The sequence below is a fragment of the Chenopodium album genome, chromosome 6, assembly GCF_948465745.1.
Source record: "Chenopodium album chromosome 6, dcCheAlbu1.1, whole genome shotgun sequence".
NCBI lineage: Eukaryota > Viridiplantae > Streptophyta > Magnoliopsida > Caryophyllales > Amaranthaceae > Chenopodium > Chenopodium album.
The window spans coordinates 5,514,066-5,537,727 of record NC_137839.1 but is presented as its reverse complement, the minus strand read 5'-3'; the positions used below and the strand labels follow the sequence as shown (position 1 = coordinate 5,537,727).

At 31.3% G+C, this 23,662-nt stretch overlaps 2 protein-coding genes across 3 annotated transcripts; one reads left to right on the top strand and one right to left on the bottom strand.

Annotated features, from left to right (window-relative positions):
* Window positions 1–11,392: 11,392 nt before the first annotated feature.
* LOC145634393 (uncharacterized protein At2g39795, mitochondrial-like) lies at window positions 11,393–15,530 on the bottom strand. The gene is made up of 3 exons (XM_081685814.1): window positions 15,295–15,530; window positions 14,886–15,223; window positions 11,393–12,028 (listed from the first exon to the last, which is right to left on the bottom strand). The coding sequence occupies exons 1-3, from the start codon at window positions 15,451–15,453 to the stop codon at window positions 11,800–11,802; spliced, it is 726 nt and encodes a 241-aa protein (XP_081541940.1). The 5' UTR covers window positions 15,454–15,530; the 3' UTR covers window positions 11,393–11,799.
* Window positions 15,531–17,446: 1,916 nt separating this feature from the next.
* LOC145634392 (uncharacterized) lies at window positions 17,447–23,112 on the top strand. Of its 2 annotated transcripts, none has more exons than XM_081685813.1 (4): window positions 17,447–17,886; window positions 19,738–19,781; window positions 20,795–21,101; window positions 22,366–23,112. In XM_081685813.1, the coding sequence occupies exons 1-4, from the start codon at window positions 17,826–17,828 to the stop codon at window positions 22,668–22,670; spliced, it is 717 nt and encodes a 238-aa protein (XP_081541939.1). In that variant the 5' UTR covers window positions 17,447–17,825; the 3' UTR covers window positions 22,671–23,112. The 2 variants fall into 2 exon arrangements, with proteins under 2 accessions (XP_081541939.1, XP_081541938.1); XM_081685812.1 differs by having other exon boundaries at window positions 20,792–21,101.
* Window positions 23,113–23,662: the final 550 nt, after the last annotated feature.

The following is a 23,662-nucleotide window of genomic DNA, read 5'->3' as shown; positions in this document are numbered from 1 at the left end:
TATGCGCTATGCGGTAATGCCAACTACTAAACAGATAACGTGCCACTTGTCACTGGTGCGGAAATTTTTTATTTATGAACTTAAGACATTTTTGTCCAATTGGAACCAAATATGGTTGCTTAAGTGAGCACATTTATAATGGAGAGGCAAAGGTTCAAAGTGTAGAGACTTGAATTTTAGGGTTCAATCCTCATTAATTTCATATAATGAAGTTTATAGAAGGTAATCATACTACAAATCAGTAATTAATGTTGGCAATTTTTGTAGTTGGTCTTAAAACTATTCCTTCACCCAAATTCTCAACTGTTTAATATTCAAGGTTTTTTTTTTTTTTTTTTTTCATGTGAATGAATTAACTAATTTCTTGAATGGGAAGAATTACCTTAAATCGCATTCTTCATTAAAAAAAATAATAAATATAATTGGGCATAATTTTAAAGGAACGAGTGCGCAACTACTTTTTATCATTATTGAGTCTAAAAAATTTTATAAGAAAGTCATTTTGGACATTGGAGGGAAGAGGGGCCAAAACTCAAACTGTACTTTCTAGCTACTAAGGGTCTGTGTCATATTTACTGAATTGAGCTTAACTGAAATAGATTGAAATGATTGAAGCTGAGCTGAATTAAACTGAACTGAATATAGCTGAAATGAATGAGAGAGGAAAATTAGGAGCTGAACTGAATTGATTGGAATTGATGTGAACTGAAATTAAGCTGAAGTGAACAACCCCTATTTAAGTTAGTACTCACCCCTCTAAAGTTCAACTCATTAAGTGTGGTTTAATTCATAGTAATCTCAAACTTTTTATTTTAGTCTTGGAAAACACATTAAATTACTCAATTTGTGCTTTATCACGAGCTTTAATTTACCAGTTTGACATTGTCATTTTTGACAAAATAAATATATGTTTCATTCTTACAACCATATACAGTGCAATTAATCTTTCACCTTATATCCCAATTTACATATAGGAAGTATTACTTTCAATAAAAAGAGATAAAACACCCTAAATTCCAAAATTATGTTTTTTTTATGTGTTTCTTTACCAATAATACATAATTATGTCTTCGTGCTTGTGGGTGTACATTTAGGGTCTGTTCTGATTGACTGAACTGAGTTGAATTGAACCGAATTTATTGGAGCTGAACTGAACAAAATATTTAATGAGAGAAGGAAATTATAAACTGAATTGAATTGAACTGAACTGAACTGATTGATTGAAGCTGAACTAAATTGTAAATAATTTCAAGAGAAGACCCTTAAGTCAAGTTTGTAAAGTGGAGCTAGATAGATAGATCAAGATCGAAGAGAATGCACTTTGTATTTATTACTCCTTGCGAGCATCTTTTAAGGCAACGGTTGGTTGTCCACAATACATAGCATTCCTTATAGCACTTTGTTTTTTTCATTGGTCATTCACATGGTTAAACTTAAAACTTAAAGATTTTATGGTAAAATGTGTACATTTAAATTAACACAAACACATGAATAGAAATATGTATCCAGAACATATGATATAAATATATTGTTGATGTGGCGTTTTTATCTATAACCCATTTTCAAAATATTAAATCTAGATTAAATTGTTTCATCTTATCCATATCGTAAAGAAAAGTAAACATTAAAATAAGTGTTTTTAAAGAGAAAATCACTTGTGAATATATTCCAAAAAAACTTAAAATCCTTACCAAAAAATTATTGTATATTATGGTAAAATTTGCCAAATGTAGAAAACATTGTTGTAAAACTTATTTTTCATTACATAATTTATGATGTGTTTTTTGACAGGACAAAGATATAAGTAGTATTTGGATCATGCCCAACTAAAGAATAAAGATGATGTAGGATAATTACCAAGCAACTTACCAAATTAAGTTTTTCACGTCAATTTTAAATAAATAAATTACTTGTAAAAATCAATGCATGTTGATTTGAAAAAGGATGACAAAAAGCCAACGGTGGAGAGGATAAAGATTTACAATACACGGTTTTGTGACGTGTAAAATATTTAAAAATGGATGGCGCCAAAAGTATGGGCTAAATTTGGGTGAGAAATTGGCTAACTATATTACAATATTACATAAGCATCCCTAAATATTGCATACCATAAGAAAAAAATATATTGGGTGTTACACAAGCAGCCCTAATTAAATATTTGCATATTGATTGATTTTTTAATTATTATATATTATCCAAAAAGTATAAAATTCGTTCAATATAATCCAATAATGAATATTCAAATTACACTATATGATGTGTTTTATTCCCTTAATTTTTACTCATTTAAACTAATTTTTTAAACTAAACTTTTCAGGATTTACCTAAACTCATTATACCTTACTAAAACCTATTTTATTTGTATTTGTCAAAACTTATTTTTTTCTAAACGACACTTATCTAAAGTCTAAACTTAACTGAACTTAAGGCATGCTCGCATTTACTGAACTGAATTAATTGGAACTGAACTGAATTAAATAGAGCTGAAATGAATATTTTATGAGAAAAGGAAATTAGGAGCTGAACTGAACTGATTAGAGCTGAATTGAACTGAACTAATTGAAACTGAACTGAAATTAAGCTGAAGTGAATAGGCATGTTCTCATTTTCTCTGAACTGAACTGAGCTGGACTAAATTGTTTATGAGAGAAAGAAATTAGGAACTAAAATGAACTGAAATTAACTTGAGAGAACAGGCCCTAAGTGTGTTTTATTCGATTAATATCCACTAGTCTTATCTTATTTGGACTTATTAAAACTAACTTTAGTTGTAATTTGAAGTTAGATAACTCTTATCCATATTTATTTTTGCTAAATTGAACTTATATAAACTAATTATAACTAAAATTAGTAAGTGAAAATAAGATAAGTAGGACCCTTAAATTTAAAGTTATCTTAACTTATTACACTTATAATAAGTGAAAATAATATGAATAATCAAAGATGGTTGAGATTTTCAACTTTTAAAACTATAGATAGATATTACCCTTGTGACAAGAAACAAGATTATACTACCATATAATCATCCAGAGTATACAAATACCTTCCAATTCCATAAAGTTTTTTACACATCAGTCATTGGAATCATTATTAATTCGTCGGAATCACTTTTTGTACATGGATAGAATTGTTAGCATGGCAATAATCTACTCTTTATGTTTTAAAAGTTGGAAAAAAAAAAAACATATAAACAGGCAGATAAGGTAGGAATATTCCTCTTATCTTGGTTACACTAATTCAGTGGCATAGAATTTGTTCTAGAACAGAATTTAAATGGGGCGAATTTTATTCTTCGATGCTTTTTTTTTTTTTTTTTCGTTATTTATTTTTATTTTTAGAAAAATTTATAATTTTATCCGTTGTGGTTATTTTATCCATATTTATTTTTATTATTGATTTTCTCTCTTTGGCTTTTACCTTCAAACCTTTTTACTCTTATTATGAAAGCATGACAGATAGTATGGTGACATAAGTTTTATAATCAACCAAACATATCCTTGAAAGGTCCACCAAAATATCTTTTTTTTTTTTTTTTTTTTTTTTTTTTTTTGGTTAAAGAGGATACAAATCATGCAATAGTTGATTTTCATTTGATGTTACTCCATAACAAACTACTCAATATATATACCGATCCCACTTAAGAAATCTATCAATAACACGAATCAAAATCAAGGGATGAGATTTGAGAAAACTTCATTCAAGTTGCATATACAAGTAGGAATATTTTTTATTTATTTATTTATTTATTTTTGTCTATTTCTCACGAACTTTAGATTTTCACGCGACAATATATACCTTGAATTTATTTTTTTAATATATAATTAGTGTTATAGATGCCAACAAATTAAAAGAGTTGGTAAAGTCTAAATCAAGAAGTACATGGGACTACGTGAGTGCCAAGATTAAAATCTGATTATTGTGTGGTAAGATTAATATAAACTACTCCCTCCGTCCCCGATTGATAGTCACTTTTGAAGAAAAATCACGGGAATTAAGGAGAATTAAAGAAGTACATTGAAAAAGTAAATTTACATTGGGTATGCAAAAAAGTAGAGAGAGAAAGTAATTAAAATACATGGGAAAGTAAAATTTACATGGGAAAGTTAAATTTGCACAAATATTTTTACAAATGTTAGAGAATTTTGGTAAAAAAATAATATTAATGATACTTGAAAAAAGCAAATGTGACTAACATTTTGAGTCACAAAAAATGGCAAAAGTGACTATCAATCGGGGACGGAGGAAGTAATTAATATCTTAAGTGATAATTATGTAGTGTATATGTACAAGGTGGTATATATGAATAAAATTTACTCCCTATTAGTTAACCTATCACTTTCAAGTTTCATTCATAAGTATTACTCCGTATTTGAAATCCAATTCAAGTCCATGTGTGTATATAATTGCCCTCTTAATTTAATCAGCACTACTTGACCCAAAAAAATAATATAAGAAATAAGAATATAGCATATGCTCAATTATATATACAAGTCATGACTTGCATAAAACGTATGAGTTGGTCATAATAAGTGCTAATTAATTTCTATAGTCATTAATGGGGTTAACACGGAAGGTTAAAATACATAATAATGTTTGCCGTAAAGATGATTAATACTAACTACGGAGTACTAAACAAAGACATGGAAAATGAGGTATGATTATTTTATAGAGGATATTTCGATATTTTGGATCAACATGTTATATGCTAATATAATATTCCAATTCTATTGACTTTAATCAATGAGCTAAGGCAAATTGCTCCTCTCGGTCATCATAATAAGCCGAATTAATTCAATAACTTCTTACTCTAAGGGCATGTTCACATTTACTGAACTGAATTTATTGAAGCTGAATTGAACTAAACTGAACTGGACTGAATAGAGAGCTGATTCATGAGAGAAGGAAATTAGAAGGTGAACTGAATTCATGAACTGATTGAAGCTAAATTGAATTGAAATGAAATTAAGCTGAATTGAACAAGCCCTATTCTAAGCTTTTTTACAATATGCATTTAATTAATTTAAAGTAATAAAAAAAGCTTAATTTATAAGGTTTTAAAACTAACTAAAGCTAATAATGTTAGTATAAAGAGTGAAGTATATGCTATACTTAATTTTATCTTTTTTCTTGACATGGTTAATTCATATGTTAGCACATTGAATTGAAAAATTACATAAAACTATAATCGATTTTTTTTCTTTTGCTTTTAGAATTATAATGAAATAGATGGTACCAACCACGAAGTATAATTGTAATGATGGATGGGGTGTGGATGGTTGAGTGTGGATCTTAGATCTTATGATTTTGGATGTACTTACCAATAATTTAATGATTAAGACAATCTTGAACTTTATAAATTATAAAAACTGGTATAATTATGTCTAAGATATGACTCATATGAGCCTGTTGTTATTAATTGTTAGCTAGAAAAATAAAAGCAAGTTGATTAAACTTATTGTTAATTGTGTGCGTGCTAATTACTTAGTTAATGAATTATGCTTTGTATAATTTAATAACTGTACTATCTAAGCCCAGACCTTTGGACGATGGGAAAGATAACGGTAAGGCCATATAGAATTTCAATCCACAAGTGTCGTTATTGGACTTGAATCTCATAAATGATTTCAAGGCTACGACAGAACACCCTCTTAAATCATGACAAGTTAGATAAATTTTTGGTCAGATTAAGGTAAATCAAAGTAGTATATTAACATTGTAATTATTTAGGCTATAAGTTAAAAATACATTTTATTATTAAATTGATTTTTGCTAAATTGATTTTGTTTTTAGGCATGAGTAAGTATTTAAGACAATTAGGTATGCATGGGGCAAAGTTTGCATTACTATGGCATGGACACAATAAATGATTTGGACATTGAATTAGTCCAATGATGATTAAAAAAACTGGACCATGAAAATAATGGTTAATAAAAAAATCTTTTAAAAAAATATTAAAAAATATCTAAAAAATGCATGCAGAATAAGGTGAAAAGGCCCACGTAAACATTGAATGGTGTGCAATTGGGTGATTGAAGAATGAAGATAATAGTCGTTTTCTTTATTTGTTTATCACTTTCAATTCCTTACTATTATTGCTCGCTTCTCAAAGGGGACATTTGGATTCCTAGCTTAAAATGCTCTTACACCCATAGAAGATTCTTATGTTAGTTTCTACTACATTATTTTTTTAAAAAAGATTTTTTTTTTTCAAAAAATTAATAGATTCATAATTAAATTAGTGAATGAGTTAAAAGTGATTGATTATAAGAGTTTCTATAACCTCATGAATTTAGAAAATGCTTCATAATGTGCAAAAGATTAGGGACATGTTCGGCAAAATATAGCTGTAAAGGTAGCTGTAGTTGTGGAGATAGCTGTGAACTGTGTATGTAGCTGTTAGCTGTTAACAAGCTGTTAGCTGTGAAAAAAGATAATTTAGGTATGATTGTTCGGTAAAGTAGTGGTTGACTAGCTGTTACATTTAAGAATCAATATTTTATTTTTAAAACTATACATTAAATTTTCAAAAGCTACCTCTAACTTCAAAAGCTAATAATCCTAGCTTTTAATAAAAGCTACCTCTACCACTAAAAGCTACTTAAACCATTACTTTGCCAATCACTCACATTTTTTGTTGAGTAGTGGTTTGTCCAAGTCATTGAAAATTTAGTAACATTTTACAAAATCATTGAAAATTTCAAATGCAAGCAAAAAAGCACAAAATAATTTAACCAAATGTATGCGCCCCTAAGATAATATTAGATAAATAATATAGTTTTATAATATACATGCATACATAAGGGGAATATATATGTGGTTAAGCAGCTTAGAATTAACTTAAATTTGTAAATGCATTGTGGATTTGAGTCTCATCTTATACTCGTATAAGACTAGCTAATTAAAAAAAAACGATCAAAAAAGGGATGATTGTGTGTGTTTGAGCCAAAAATACTTTTTAATCTTGTCTTATATAAAATCACATTTTGCCTGAATTAAGTGAAATTAAATTCTTTGAGAATAACACGTCTAAATCTTACCCTCGAATCTTAAATAAGCATTTGGAATGTCATCTTGTTTCTTAGGACTTAAGACCTACTTAGCCACTCTTAACTGTTTAACTAAATTAAACAAGGACCCACTAAACTTTTTAAGAAAAAAAGAATATGTTAACATGAGTAATATGCACTTTTCTCATTCGTCTTTATTCCCTATCGTTTTATCTACTAAATACCAATGAAGTAGAAGTGTGAACTTAATTAAACTCTTATACAACTTTTTTCTTACTTATTCTCAATTGAATTTGCAATTGTCAATTCACACTTAATTCTAACCAATTACCTTTCAACAACACTAATTAACTACCACTAATTTTAATTGTGTATATATGTAGTCTTATTTTTCATTGCTCGGTTGTCCAAATTGTTGAAGCAATATTAATCAAACATTAATATTCCCTATCAAATAAGGGAAAATAAAAGTTAATATGCCAAATAAACGAATTTTTGTTAATCTGATGACATTTTTGTATATATATTGAAAAAACAGGGTCATTTATTCAATACTTTTGGTGAGCTGTCTAATTACTGTTTGCTTTTTTGCTTTTACTGTTTGGTGAAAAAATTACACATGTACCCCTCAACTAGTACATGAAAAGACGCATATACCCCTCCATTGGTACTCGAAAAGACAATAATAAACCGGGTATAGCCCATCAAATAATATGGACACGTAATATATAGATTTTCGTATAAAATAAGAAGTAACATGTTTTTAACATAAAATACTCCTTAATTACATGCTTCAAAAAGGCATTTTTGTTTTATTTATTTTTTTACACAATTTTATAGAATATTTGTATTATAGAACCAAACTTAAACAACATTAAGTATTTTCAAATTATTTTGACATGATTCTATAAAAATGTTATCAATCTTAAATGGATGCAATTATATTATTTTCCTTCAATTTGGTCTCATTTTTTGTTACTTCGTAACTATTTGGTTGTGAATAACACAAACTCATACTTTAACCTTTATAAGTTCATCGAATTCAAGATCATAAAACTAGAAATCAACGCCACTATATTGAGAATGACAAGAAGCAAGTCAAGTAACTAAATCTGTAATTCATCGATCTATTCAATTCGTCTATGAGATGATATATATCCTATTAAACAATTTCCAGGGACACCAACCAAATAAATAAATAATTGTCAATAAATTAAGGACCTTGGATCCTCTTGCTGATCAGATTTGATATCAACTATCAAGATCACTTGCCCAAATTGTAGATGCATGGGATAGCTAATTTCTCACCTAGTTTACTCACCAATAAGGTCCACTTTTAGATCCTTGTCTAACACATGACCTAAAATTAATCAATTGTTTCACCAAAATAACAACAATAATAATAATAACGCAAAGTTTTACATATGTTGCTGGCCACACCGTGTCACCGGTATTACATGGCCAGGGGTTACTCGATCGATCATGAATTACCAATCTGTTAGAGGTTACTCGGTCAGAGGATTCAGTTAATTAAAAGTTACTCGGTCAGTTAGAAGTATTTGTAATTAATTTATTAAAAAAAAAAAATAGTTGTACTGTCCCAATATAACTAAATTTAGTTGTGGGGTATTTGTAATTTAGCTAATTAAATATATGTCCCTACGTAAGCCAGGTTGGATTGTTTGGCAAAATAGATCAATCACAAATTATGCAATTAAATTTGCAAAATCTGGCCAAATTTCATTTCCACTCAATTTGGGTTATTAGCCTTAGGCCATCACCCTTCTACTTTTCCCTTTCATAAACAACCTGTCGTTATTTTGGCTTCTTACTTACTCCTATGATACTTTTTCTCTCATCATTTTAATGTTTTTGTCCTTGTGTTGTGTTTGTACAATATTTATTATGGTACCAATTACTTTGCACCTTAATTGATTTAGGAAAGGAGTGGAAATCACTACTCCTCTTATCATTCCTCACATCTTATAATAGGTAGTGTTCATCCTTGTTATCTTCTTTTAGGATTGAGGTTTTCTTTCCTCTTACAGCCTTGTCATCTCCGATTCTTGGATACGGTCTTAATTGATAAGTCATTGGTCAATAATATCACAAATCACTGTACCCTTATTAATAAAATTTAGTAATAAAGCCAAAGATATTGGTAAGTGGATTCAAATATTATTAAGTACAGTTAATTTTTTTATTTTATTTTTTTTATTTTTATTTTTAAAATCGTTAAAGTGTTGGAGCATAAGTTTACATTAAAAAAAAAAAAAAAAAAAAAAAAAAACTATTTTATGTTAGTGGGATCAATTGAACCCACTTGTTTCAATGTTGTCATAGGATCATAAAATCGATCTATTGATCAATTTTTTTTTTTTTTGTTTTATACAACTTTAACTTACCTTATTTAAATTTAAATATACGTTAAAATCCATTGCTTCCTTGTGAATCTTGTCCATTAATAGCACATGTGAGAATAATTCAGTGATAGAGTTATTATTAATCATGAATCTTACTCATTTGTATATTGCAAGAGGAAAATGATGAGACATGGTCAGGTATTATAATATGAGTATAATTCTTGTATTATCTTATGGTTGATTCACAAAAAAAGATTTCCTTATGTGTATGATCTACATGTTTGACTGTTTGTAACATAGTATCCAGCAGGCAACTAGGCACTGTCCCTGTTATATTTTGCATTAAACAATGACAATTTAACCGGGGGGATAGAAAAGGAATTTGCTCTAGATACTGGATTATTAAAAACAACGGCTTATATTTTGAAACGGAAAAAGGTCAACTTTAAGGGCCTGTTCTCATACGTTTATTTTCAGTTCAGTTTAGTTTAGTTTAGTTCAGTTCCGTTCCTAATTTTTTTCTCTTATAAATATATTCATTTCAGTTCAGCTCAGTTCAGTTCAGTTCATCTGAGTTCAGTCTATGAGAACAAACCCTAAATTTTTTAAAAAAATCAAACCAATAAGGCTAACCAAGCTCTATTTACTACAGTATAAATAGATTAGATGGTGCTTTGCCAAATCACCAAAATCAACTTTTGAGATAGTGCTTTGCTTGATCTAGAGTAACATAATTTGAAAAATGATACAAATATATCTAATACTTAACAAAATAACCCATTTTCACCTTTGGGAAATTTTCTAACATCTTCCTCTGGTTATTTTTAGTCGTGACATTTTCTTTTCATGATTGTCAATACATAAATTATTTTTGTCTTAAGATAAATTGAGATTAGTAACAATGTTACTAAATACTTTCCCATTCTTTTATCTCGTCAAATTCTCTCCCCTAACCTTTCTCAGCCGTAGTCTGCAAGACCATACCGACTGCTATCGGTTAGTTCGTATTTATTAAATTGGTGAGACAATCGCAGAGCCAGAGGGGATCGATGGATCATCTATATCCCCCACCATCTAAACAAAAACACTAGAAAAGATTTGAATATCAACTATGAGTATTGAGACTATTGAGTAGTAAAATACTCATGCAATAAGACAGAAGAGGAAACCTACATCATTGCTAAAGAGTTTAATCCACACAAAATTAAAGAGAGATCAACTTTATCTTTTTATTTATCTAGAAGATGAGTTTATCACTCATCATCAACTCTTTAAAGCAACACATTAATCAACTATCATTATCCGTAAATGACAAGCTAAGGCCCAATATTGGCTAACATCATTTCACATTTTTAAAAGGTGGTGTGGGCCAAAATATATACTTGTAAAAAAGGTGTTTCATAGAATTATAGTTCATGGCTTCATGTGATTCATGAACTTCGTATAATACTATAGCTCATAAATGTCAAATATATACTTCGTATTTTTTTTTGTTTCTAAAAAAACAACGGCTAAGTTTTAAAGACATTATTTGTGATGTTATATAACATCAAGGTCTAAAGAATTTCAAAAAGGGTTACATATGATATTCCATAGAATAGAATTTCACGTGAAAAAGCTTCTATAATTAAAAACTTCGAAACGTTAACATTAAAACATACAACAACAATTAACGTGTAATATGATCACAAAATCTTAGACTAACACCGATTTAGGAAATACTACGTATATTACAGAGTAATACTACGAGTAGTACTTGGTCATTACTCATTAGGGTTGCATATATCATGATCACAGAATAATCTAAAGTAATGACACATATCAACTTTTATTTTTATTCTAGATTATAAGCCCGAAAAAATCAAAATAATAGTGCATGTACATTGTGTTGCCATGTCAAGCATTGATAGATAATGTCATAAGAAAAAAAAAACAAGAAAATTTTCTGTGATATTCTTTAGCTCTTTGTTGGCACAAGGAATTTGGAAAAAAGTTGTCCAGAAAATATACCATCTGAATACCTGGAAAGACACTGACGAAAGGCCAATACATTTTCTTGATCAGAATATGAAGAAAAAAGCTATACAAAATGTTCAACACAATGAGTTGTTTACTACAAGAAATCTTAGAACCAGAGATGGTCAGTGACGAAGGCCATTGAAATTGTATGACTACTCGACGACTACAGAAAGAGCATCATCTATATTAAGTGAAGCATAGATTAATATAAACTGTTGAAATAAGTATAAGCCTGTCACCACGAAGATTTTCCTCAACTGTGCAAAACTGAAGAGCATCAAGCTACTCTAATCTCTAGATGTGCAAATAACGGTTCACTTGTTAACTAATCTCAAAACAGGTACATATCTGATGTCCCACCAAATTGGCAATATAATACTTGTATAATAGCCTAAATGTTGCAAAGACTATTAAGCACCTTTAGCAGCATTGGATTTACTAGCATTAGCAGCTGCCTCATTTGTTCCTTTGTCCGTCTCGCGTCCATTGACAAAAAGACCAACTGACCTGAACCAGCGCATAAGATTCCGATGATCCTTTACATATAGCCATGCTTGAAGGAAAGGAAAAAGACTCTCATTTATGCCACGTTCCTCTATATAATTGTGAAAGGCATCTCTTGTTGCTTCATCAAGATTTCTGTTAATGAGAGGGACATCCAAGTTTATTAAATTTCAGGAAAACAAATCTGTTCACCTTCAACATTTCAAAATATTTGCTAATAAGACATTAAGACATGCTATAACCTTACATAGTCAAATAAACAAAACAATATCAAATGAAGCTGCAAAACATATACGCCTGGTCAAAATCCAAGGTAGACTCTTAACGACCCAAATATCTGTTATACAGCAATTATCTTCGATATTGTGTGCTTCATACCAATTTGAAACATACAAATCTTCCTTAAAATCAGCTCATAGAAGAAAACAGTAATTCTCAATCAACAAAAAACTCAATTACTAACACATCTAGACCAGAATTCAAATTGATAAGAGTAAATCAAAATAAAAGCACAAAACTTATGAATCTGTGATCAACTGATTAATAATCCATTTATCCTAACCAAATTACCATTTCTCGAACAACTCCCAATCTGAAACTAACACCTATACAACCCCTCAAAAAAAAAAAAAAAAAAAAAAACTTTAATTAACTTGGATATAAGTCAAAAAGCCCATTTCAATATCAAATGCCAACAAGTATGTGCATTTTGTGTCTTAAACAAGCATTGATGCTACACCAATACAGGATTTTGTCATGGGCATGGCACAAAACAGGACGTCCATCAAGCATAAATAAAAAAGTACATGATCAAAAGGTGTCAAAATTAAACATTTACGGATAGAGTTGTGGGGATCTATTAAACCAAATAAAAAGAACAAGAATCCAATATCTAAGGGCTTGTTTGGGATCATTTTTGGTTTTCAGTTTTCAGTTTTTTTAAAAACTAAAAACCAAAAACAGGAAACAAGAAAAAGGTGTTTCCACTTTTCTGTTGTCAGTTTTCAAAATTATCATGATTTTAATATGTCTAAATATTTTTTGATTCATTATGTGACATATATAATATACTTTTAAAAAACAAAAAACCAAAAAACAGAAAACCACAGCGATGCCAAACGAACCCTAATTTAATTGTTCAAGCAAATAGTATTCAACTATAAATAATCTGTAGAAATGACTCAACTCTCCCCACTATTCCAAATTTCAAAAATAAGGTATTCTTGACAACTAATTTTCTGATTTACCTTAAAAAATTCATCAAATAATCAAAATGATAGATAATTTGATAATCTTCCTCCAATTAAATTAGTTAAAGATAAAATTTTAAAGCTGTATCCAATCATGAAAAAAGAAATAATAATAATTAAACCAAAAAAATTTGCATAAACACTCACAAGGGGTACGATACAAAAATTAAAAAATGGGTTGTTCTCAGCAGTCCCATAAAACTAGTTGGAACTTGGAAGTTACAGTGAAAATAATCAAAATAATTTGCCGTTTGAAAACTTTTCTTCTATTGCAAATTTCCCCCTTCCGTTCCATTAGTTCTCAAAATTGGTGTTCCCAGCATATCATTATTAGTTGTACTACCTAACATATCAACTTTGATTACATATTGTCTGTAGGGAAATGAACAGAAGAAAATAGCAGAAGAGACATTGATAAGAACAGAGTGAGACCCTAGTGTATCAGGTTATTGCTTGCCAATGTATGCCCTAATGCTGACTATATCAATGAATAACCATCGTGCTCTGCAGGTTGGCTTAGACTTGAAATATATTGCTCTAAATAAGCAAATATAAAGTTGATTAAGCTGAGCAGTATATCAGGTTGATGTTTGCCAGGTGTGCCCTATTGCTGATTATATACATCTATGTCGTCAAATGTGCTCTAGATGCCACAACTACAACTCCATGGATAAACAATAGACATCTTTTTTTTGAATAGATAAACAATAGACATCTAGTTGTGTATGAGGCTGGGTATGGAAATAGAATTGTTTTTAAGGATCATAGAGGCATATAAAGGTAAATATTTCAACTTTTTGATTCAAGATCAAGAATTAAACAATAATCCATCCAAAATTAGAGCAGGCAATTAGTAAATGACAGAACAATCAACAAAAAACGATAACCTTTATTCAATGAGTGGCCAATGCAACCCTATCCTAAACAGAAACATTTTGTAGAGGGGAAAGACCTTGCATAGCAGATGAAAGGCAATACAGATGATTAATTAGAAGAATACACTACTAGACAAGTTGACAGAGTAAGTCTAACCTTCAAATATTTCTATGATCTAATTGTAAGATAACTACAACAGCCTTCTTGGTATCAAGTTGCTTATAAAGTTATAATCTTTGCACCTCAGTTGATACATCATTGACATATAATCACTACATCCAACTGCTAGTTTCACAATAATTATCATTCAAAGTTCATACCTAAGCCATTTTCATCAACAGCAGAAACCCTTCATATACTTGCGTTAAGGATTCTAACCTATATCATTGACCTGGGCTACTCCACTTCACTAGAGGCAACCAATCAAGAAAGCATATACATCGATCCATCTCTACTTCCAAAATCAAGCAATCCACCATTCCACCCCACCTCACATCACTTCAATAATCTAGGTTTAGAAACCACACGAAATGGTCCTATTCACCCCCCCAAAACATCTTCAATTTTAGTTTCCTAAGCAAAAAAGAATCACCATTTACAATGTACCTTACCGATTATTCACACATCAAAACCCCCCACAATCTCATGGAACTAAATTGACAAGAACACAACCGGGCAAAAATAAGCAAATATTCTTAGGCACTTCAAAGTTAAATACACCTTCAAAACCCCATTACAACCATATCAAAATATCAAATCATTGAATAAACGAACATTATCAAGTAACCAACAAATACACAATATAATTTGATAATAAACAACAAGCAAACAAACTATCAACTAATAGAGAGAGACAAGAAACGAACTCGAAAAGCGGGCCGGTGTATTTGTTAGGAATCATAAGGAACCCCTCATCAGTAGTCTTAGGTCTGAGTGCAACAGAGTGAATCCCCACAGCATCCGGGTACATCCCACAAAGAAAATGCATAGAATCACTCATCCCAGGTTTCGAAACATCAACATGAACAAACAATTGATTAATCCCACCATCATCATCATCATTTTCATCTTCCTCAGTAACAAAATTAGCTAATCTCATTACAGAAATACTAATTTCCTCATTTTTGTAATTCCTCTTTAGTACTGGGCCATTAGAATCCAATGCCCCCTTCATAATCGTGAAATCAGCAGGTGGGTTAACTTTCTGCAAAACAATCAATTGAATTATTGAATAAACAAATAAATTAGGGTTTAACAAAAATTAAGGATTTTTACCGGTGGTGGGGCCATCTTGGAGACTTCAAGGTAGTGGTCTTTGAGTGAGCGGAGTAAGACAGAGTTGACGGCGGAGGAGACGACGGAGGAATGTCGCCGGGAAATCATGCGCCATGGTTGGTGAACGCCGGCGCCGGCGGCAATTGCTTTTCTGAACATCTTTAGATATTGATGAACTCTGCTTGAGGTTAGCTCTTTTTGGGTTTTGTGTTAATAGACTTGACCTATGTCCCAAAAAAAAAAGGGTAGGGTTATGATAGATTTTGGGTTCGAGAAGGCTCGATGAGGGATTTTTTGCAAGTATTTTTGAGTGGAGTGGGCTAAGAGGAGTTGAGTGCTATTTCGTAGTTTGGTTGAATTGGTTAAATTCTTGGTCCATGTGAAATGATTAAGAGTTTGTTCTCATACGATTATTTTCAGATCAGTTCAATTCAGCTCTAATAAGTTAAGTTAAGTTTAATTCAATCAGTTCAGCTCCTAATTTCATTCTCTTATAAAATATTCATTTCACTTCAGTTCAGTTCAGTTCATCTCTAATAAGTTCGGTTTAGTTCAGTTCAACTATAATAAGTTCAGTTCAGTCAATGAAACACAAGCACTAAGGGCATGTTCACTTCAACTTAATTTCCATTTAGCTCATAATTTCCTTCTCTCATAAAATATTTATTTCACCTCTATTCAGTTCAGTTCAGTTCAACTCCAATCAGTTCAGTTCACTAAATGTGAACAGGCTATAATAGATGAAGTGTTTATGATTTGTATAGAACATTACGCAAGTACACATTGTGTTTTGTAATTTGACTAAATAATGTATTACCTCCATTTCATATTTTTTGCAACTTTGGTAAAAAATGGATGCTACACGTTATTTGCAACTAATATTTTCTTTCTTTTTTAGGTTATCATTTCTCTGTATCTCTCTTTTCATCACATGCATTTCTAATTTTCTCTATCTATCTTACACTCACAAAACAAATTTAGTCTAGGAATTCATGCACCCTTCAGAGTTGCAAAAAATGTGAAACAAAGGTAGAGTACATTGGTGCACTTTAAAAATAAAGAGCCTATTACACTATTCAGTTCCATTCAATTCAATTCCTATTTTTTTTTTCTCATAAACAATTCAGTTCCATTTAATTCAGTAAATTAGAATAAACCTTTTTTTTTTTTTGAAACCAATTAGAATAGACCTTTATTCTATATAATATAGATAGAGTAAACCAACTTTGAGGGCCTGTTCTGTTCCGTTGAAATTCAGTTCAGTTCAGTTCAGTTCAGCTCAGTTCAGTTCAGCTCAGTTCAGTAAAGTTCAGTTCAGTTCAGTTCAGTTCAGCTCAGCTCTTAATTTATGTCTAATGATATTGCTAATGATATAAAGCCAAATTTCATTCTTTTAAGATCTTATTACAACGACAACAACAACAAAAATAATAATAATAAATAGTATATAAAAATAATAATAATAATAATAATAATAATAATAATAATAATAATAATAATATTAACAATAATAATAATATTAACAATAATAATAATAATAACAATAATAATTGAAATAATAATAATAATACTAACAATAATAATCAATAAATAATAATAATCATCAATAAATAATAATAATAATAACAATAATAATAATAATAATAATAATAATACTAATAATAATACTAATAATAATAATCAATAAATAATAATAATAATTATCAATAATTAATAATAATAATAATAACAATAATAATATTGATACAATTCATTGTTCAAATGGTTCTATTTTTTCGAAACATATTTCTAATGTTAATCTCATTGAGAAAATTAGAGGTTTCAAGTTTTTAATATATTTTCCATACATTTTATAATATATTTTCCATACATTTTATAATTATAATTATATAGTATATTTTTCGTAAATATTTTAATATGTACATTTGTATATACACATATGTATAGTAATAAATATCAATAAATAATCAAAGATCACTAATCCGTAGTTAAAAATCACTAATTAATAAGTTCAGTTCAGTTCAGTTCAGCTCAGTTCAGTTCAGTTCAGTTCAGTTCAATTCAGCTCGGTTCAGTTCAGTTCAGCTGAATTCAGTCAATCGGAACAGGCCCTGAGTCTTTGATTTGAAGTATTATACTAGTCGGCATTTCTTTGAAAACTCCATCAGATATTTTAGATTGAGAAACATTGATCGTCAGAAATATCAAAGCAAAGCAAACAATCTGGAAGAAGCTATGAGATTCCCAACATAAAGATAAAACAACACGTGTCTTCAATTGACTTCCCTTGAACAATTGAAGAAATTGTTGATCATAATTTTACATCATCTTTCTCTCTTTCTCCGCTATTTCTTCCCTTTTTCTACATTTCCTCAATTTTCTTCGACCCAAAATCTAGCGACCCATTGAGAAAATCAGAGCAGCAAAATACTACTCCTTTTTTTTTTTTTTTTTTTTTGGTGGATTAATTGGCAAAATCACCCATTTTCAGCCGCTTAAATTTTTAATTTGTCCAAAATTATCGGTTAATTATGGGGAAAAGAAAGCGAACAGGATCATCTGCTGCTCTTTACCATCATCCTTCTCCTTCAGGTTTTCCCTTTCTCTAATTTTTTTTTTTTTGGTTAAAATTTCAAATTATGCAAGTGTATTTGGTGGGTTTTTGCTAGTTCATGTAATTTAGTGATGGGGTTTGATTGAAATGTGAAAATGTGGAAAATTATGTCCGACCCATTTGATGATTTGATGTTAAGGATCGTGGGTTTTGTTTTGATTTTGAGAATTTTGTGTTGATTTCTGGAATTTATGTAAAAAAAAAAAGTGTGTGCTTTCAGTGTGATTTTGTAATTTCCTGTGATTTAATTTGTTTGCTTTTTGTTTAGATTTGTTTGATCAAAGTTTCGATCTTGTTTACTAAGAATTGAGTTTAAATTGGATACAAAAATTAGTTTTCAGTAGAGCTAATGAAGGGGTGTTAGCTTTGGATCTATTTTTAGCTAGTTAAATAAGTGGAGTATTTTTTAAGTGTTCAAAAGATTTTTATGATGTCAATTGGTGAAATGCCATATCGTAGATACTTTATTTAATAGTCAAATATTGTGGAACATGAGGTAATGAGGTATGAATATGACTGATCAATATGTCGATTTTGGACAAATTTTAGAAAATGAGCAGTGTTGGATCCCTAAAAACATGTGGCGCCTATGTTGTGCTTTGGTGCTCGAATTGGAGCTGCGTTTAGTTGGATACTTGGATATTCATCAGGACATGTGTATGAGCATCATGAATCATAGACACATTTATGTAGATCAAATTTCGTGGAAACTGGCCGTGTTAGATTTTGAGACATGCTTGTATTGGACATTGATGCTATTGTCCAAATTTAAGATACACTTTGTCTGCTGGCCAGTATTATTGGACATGGTTGTAAATGGTGTTATCCTAGACATTGTGAACTGTCGAAGTATGAGAAACTTGACAAAGTTGGGCCTCTAATCACACCTGCCTGTGTTAGACATTGGTGCCTATTGCCCTAATTCAGTTTGAAGCTACATTTTCTCGAATTATTATGATTGTAGGATGGCCAGTATTATCGGACATGGTTGTAAATGATGTTATCCTAGACATTTTGAACTGTCAAATTATGAGAAACTTGACGAAGTTGGGCCTCTAATCACACCTGCCTGTGTTTGACATTGGTGCCTATTGCCCTAATTCAGTTTGAAGCTACGTTTTCTCAAATTATCATGATTATAGGACAATGATATGAACTGCAGGATTCCTGTGCCAAAGAATGCCAAACTTTAAGGAAATTTACTGATTTGGGTTTTTACTTTTTAGACACATGCATGTGTTAGCTTTAGCACCGTATTTCAGATTGGAACAGTATTGTCAAATTTTAGGATTTTCAGGCAAGAGTGATAGCAGTGGACTTGGAGAGCCATAAAAGTAGGCCAATTATTATAATTAAGGCTAAAGTTCCCTCTTCATCAATTAAGGCTGAAGTTCCTTCATCACAATTAATGATGAAGAGGATGAATCTGTAGAATCAGGTTTTTTTCGGGCATGCTTTGGAATTTTTTTTTAGCTTTTGAGGTCTTATGCTCTTGGAAGCCTCAGTTGGACGGTTATTTTAATGCTGGGAAACACTGAGATTTTCTCTAGTCTTTTTGTTATAGTTTCACTGATACTAGGTTTAGATAAAAATGTGATACTATCTGCTGAATTCTGAAATAGACCTTCCAATGCATGTTGAGTACTAATATATATAGTACACCATGTCCCTATGTTTCTCCAATGCTAAATATTATAATAATTATTCTCACTGAATTAATCACTTGACAAACCTTGACAAGCACTTTGGGCGGGGAGCTCACATTAAGATAAATTGCTTTTGGTTGTGTTACAAATGGTCATCTTAACTTCTTGATTCTTATATTACAGATTCCATGCCATGTTCATCAGGAAGGGATCTGACACTTGGGGAGGTTTGTCTTCTCCCTAGAATTGCTACTGCTACTATTCTACTAGTACTGCTTTTTACTATTGTATTATGTTATTCATCTTTGGTTATTAAATCTGCTGGCATTTTGCAATGCTACTATGCTACTGATAAAGCTCCCAAAGCTGCTAAACTAAATAAATCAAATCTAGTTAGGAATTTGGTAACACAGCTACTCGAGACCTATATGAAATTTTTAAGGTCTTCTAGCAATATCAAACATAGGCAATTAGGCATACTTTTATTCAATTCTTTGGATGTATCAAATATAGGCATAATTTAAACCTGGTAACAGTTGCTGTTCACGTCTTGGAAGAAAGTTCAGATCACTGTAGGCTGAGACCCTTTCAACCAACCAATCTCTGTACTACACTCTTATTTATTTCGTACATGTTCAGAACAGGTCAAAGATAGAAAATAAAGGCCCAACCCATTCCTAAAGCAGAGTTTCCATTGTCTAAACTCTGAAAAAACCATTCCTAGGTTTTTCACCTTTTCCCCTTTCTTGTTTGTGTCTTTAGTCAGTAGTTGTATTACTGCCATAGTGCCATTACTACTATCTCTACGGCTCTACCTTATATCTCTATCTCTTCATTATCGTTAATGCTTTTATGTTTGTGTATTTGTATCGTTTCCTTTATTTTGTGCTGAAAATGTTAGTCTATCCTATTTTTACTGTTTTCCTTTTTAAAATGTTCCCTAGTGGACCTTTCAGAGATAGTCTCCTCTCTTGTACTAGTTTGTGTCAAGGAATAGGGAAATACTGAAGCTGCATATTCAGATCTTGTTGCCCGGCAGGGTCTATAGTAGATGGTTAATGTTACATTTAGATGTTTTCTTGGAAAATTTCCACTAACTGCATGCGCATTTTCATTTGTGAACCCCGGAATTTGATTTGAAGTGAGCTTTTGTTTATTTTATGCTTTCAATGTAATGTGTTGCTACTCTTTTATTGTCTCTTCCTGATCCAAGGGCTTCTGTTGTTTACTTGTGTAGCAGAATGCTTCTGATCCAGAAAACAGTGGTATGTTCAAGCCTCATTCTTCTGTTAAAGAAATCATGGATAGTCATGGAAAGCAACCAATCTCTCAACTTGCCCTTGGTCAACATCATCATCATCACAATCTGAGCCGCTCAATGTTGTTGAAGCGCTCACGTCACCACTTTGGAAACCAGTATTCTCGTCGAAACTCATCCAATTTCCATAAGCCCTCTGCTTCTTACGGCAAGAGTAGCCCATTTCACGATGAGCGATTATGTTTTAAGCTGGGTAGTAAATACAATTCTGATTTTGGACATCATGCAGGTTTCCTTCTTTCCTCTTCCTTTATCTCATGCCATCTCTTCCTTATGATCTGTAATTCTCGGAGGTTAAGAATATAGTGTAAATTTATGAGAACTAGATGCTGGTGTTATAAGTTACATTATGAGTACGAGGATAACATTTCAAGGGGCTTGAATGCTTGATTTCTTGTTCCTCATACATGTTTAGCATGCAATTTGCTGGCTACTTATAGCAAGATAAAAGTTCATTGTTAGATCCAGGGAATAGGCTATATTGTACTTTTGAGGATTATTCTGAAATTCTCATCCCACAAAAAGATCCTACATGTGGGGAAACTAGGGATGTGGTTGCAACGAGTTGGGGTTGGGTCAACGAAATGGGATGGAAAAATGCAATTCTAAAAATTATAAAACAGTGGGTACTGCGGCGGCACACTATTAAGTAAAGTAATTGTATATCGCCCGTACTAGAGCTTATTGGGTACGAGGACAGCTATAAAGTGAAGTGCCTGTGCTACATAAGTAGGGAGTGTCAGATTGGAATATCAGTGCACTATTATCTTTCTCAGTTTTTATTAGAACTTTTTTTGAGGGTGGCTCACTGGAAATTTAAGGTTATTAAAATATCAAGTGTTTTGACCTTGGGACCTCATATTCAATACAAAATCAGAATTCAGAAATGAATTTGACCTTGGGACCTCATATTCCCAATATGTCAGTGTAAGTACTAAGCTAAAACCTTATTGGCTATGATACTTGAAGTCTCAGGTATAATCAGAAATACGGGAGATTTAAGGAGATCTTTATCTTTGAATCTAATGATTCCTCCAATGCCTCGGTGAAAAGGGAATAGATACATGACAACATTCAAGTTACAAGATGACCTAGTTACTAGACTAATGAGTTGGTTTGTTTACTTCATAACGATGGTCGCTACAGCCTACAAGTGCATTTATATATGCGTAGTCATTTTGTTGATAATGTGACAATGAAAGGGTTTTTATGTGTAGAAGCTTAAGGCTTTCTGTGGGCCTGTGGCTATTTATGATTTACAGATCATTCTTAGATCCCATAATCTGCTAGACTATTGAGTAAGTATTTAACCCTGAACTTAGTTGCTGGTATTAGCGATGGCATTTTGGTCTTTTATACTACGATCAACCTTTCTACCCATTATTGTGCTACACTTTTCTCAGCTGTTACTAAATATGTTGCTGTGCTTGGCCAATTTTCTCCATTGCTGAACACAAATTCTTACGTTTTCTATTTGTTCATTTTAAATGAAGATTTTACAGAGTTTAGGGAAAGGGCCTTCTGGCGGCCAGAGAGAATTAGGTCGAGCAGCTCGGTCATTCATGCACTTTCATCCGACGGAGTGAAGAAGGCTTGTGGTTTGTGCCAGAAATCATTCAGACGGAAGCCTCATCAATTTGGAACCACTGCCTCGGAAGAGCTATCAATTGTTGCCATTTTAGTTTGTGGGCATATTTTTCATGCTGATTGCTTAGAGCAGAGAACATGCCTTGAGGATAAAAGAGACCCTCCTTGTCCAATATGCTCAGGTTTTGTCCCAAAGGCTGAGGTTACTTGAATCAGGGAAAAATTTCTGGGTTTGTTAACATTAAACATCGTATGTAGATAGATTTAATGCAGTTAACTTGCAAGGTTATGGGTTTGTGAATGGCGGCTGTTTACTTAACGGCTTAGAATACTGTTACCTGACCCCTTAGTCGTAGGCTTTTATTTCAACAGAGCTTGTTGCAGAGTTAGGAAGCGAAAATTGCTATGTTCAGGTGCTGTGATAGAATATGATAGTTAATGGCACCATTTCCTTACAATGTTATATGTACTGTAATAATAATATCTAATGGCAGAATCCTTACTTCGAATAGAATACCGGCTCATCTTATTTTCAAATAGTTTTTTTTTTTGGATAAGTTACTATTTAGGGAGGACTTTGCAATGGAATTTACGAAAAGTTGTCTATGTTATAATCACTAAATGAAACTGCAATTTATTTATTCATTTTTTAACGACAGTCTAATAAGGAGGCTAGCTTTCAATCGACACAAGACTATATGGAGGAAATTTACACTTCTTAAACAAACTTATACAGAAACTAAAAGGGGATTGGGGTTACAAATGCTAAGAAACTGCAATTTATTTATTCAAAGAGGGTAGCTTTCAATCGACTCAAGACTATATCGAGGAAATTGGGATTTGGGGTTACAAACACTATGAACTGCTTGAAACTTCGGTTTTTTTCTACAATTTTATTATTATACAATCTCATCAAAAATAATTTTTTTCAAGAGTAAAAAGTTCTAATAAAATTAGAAAAGGAGATATTTTGAAATACCTCTTTGAATAATCAATCCCATTTTCTCTCTCTCTCCACCAACACTTGAACCCATGACCTAGGGCTTTAGATAGTGTATCCTTAGCCACCTAAGCCATGGAGGGTCAGTGCTGCAATAATGTGCATGTTATTTTAAATAATTCAATAAACTTGGACTTACCCTTCAACTTGGCCATGAAGTTGAATATTAGTTGGATCTTGGACTTGGAACTGGTTTTTGACGA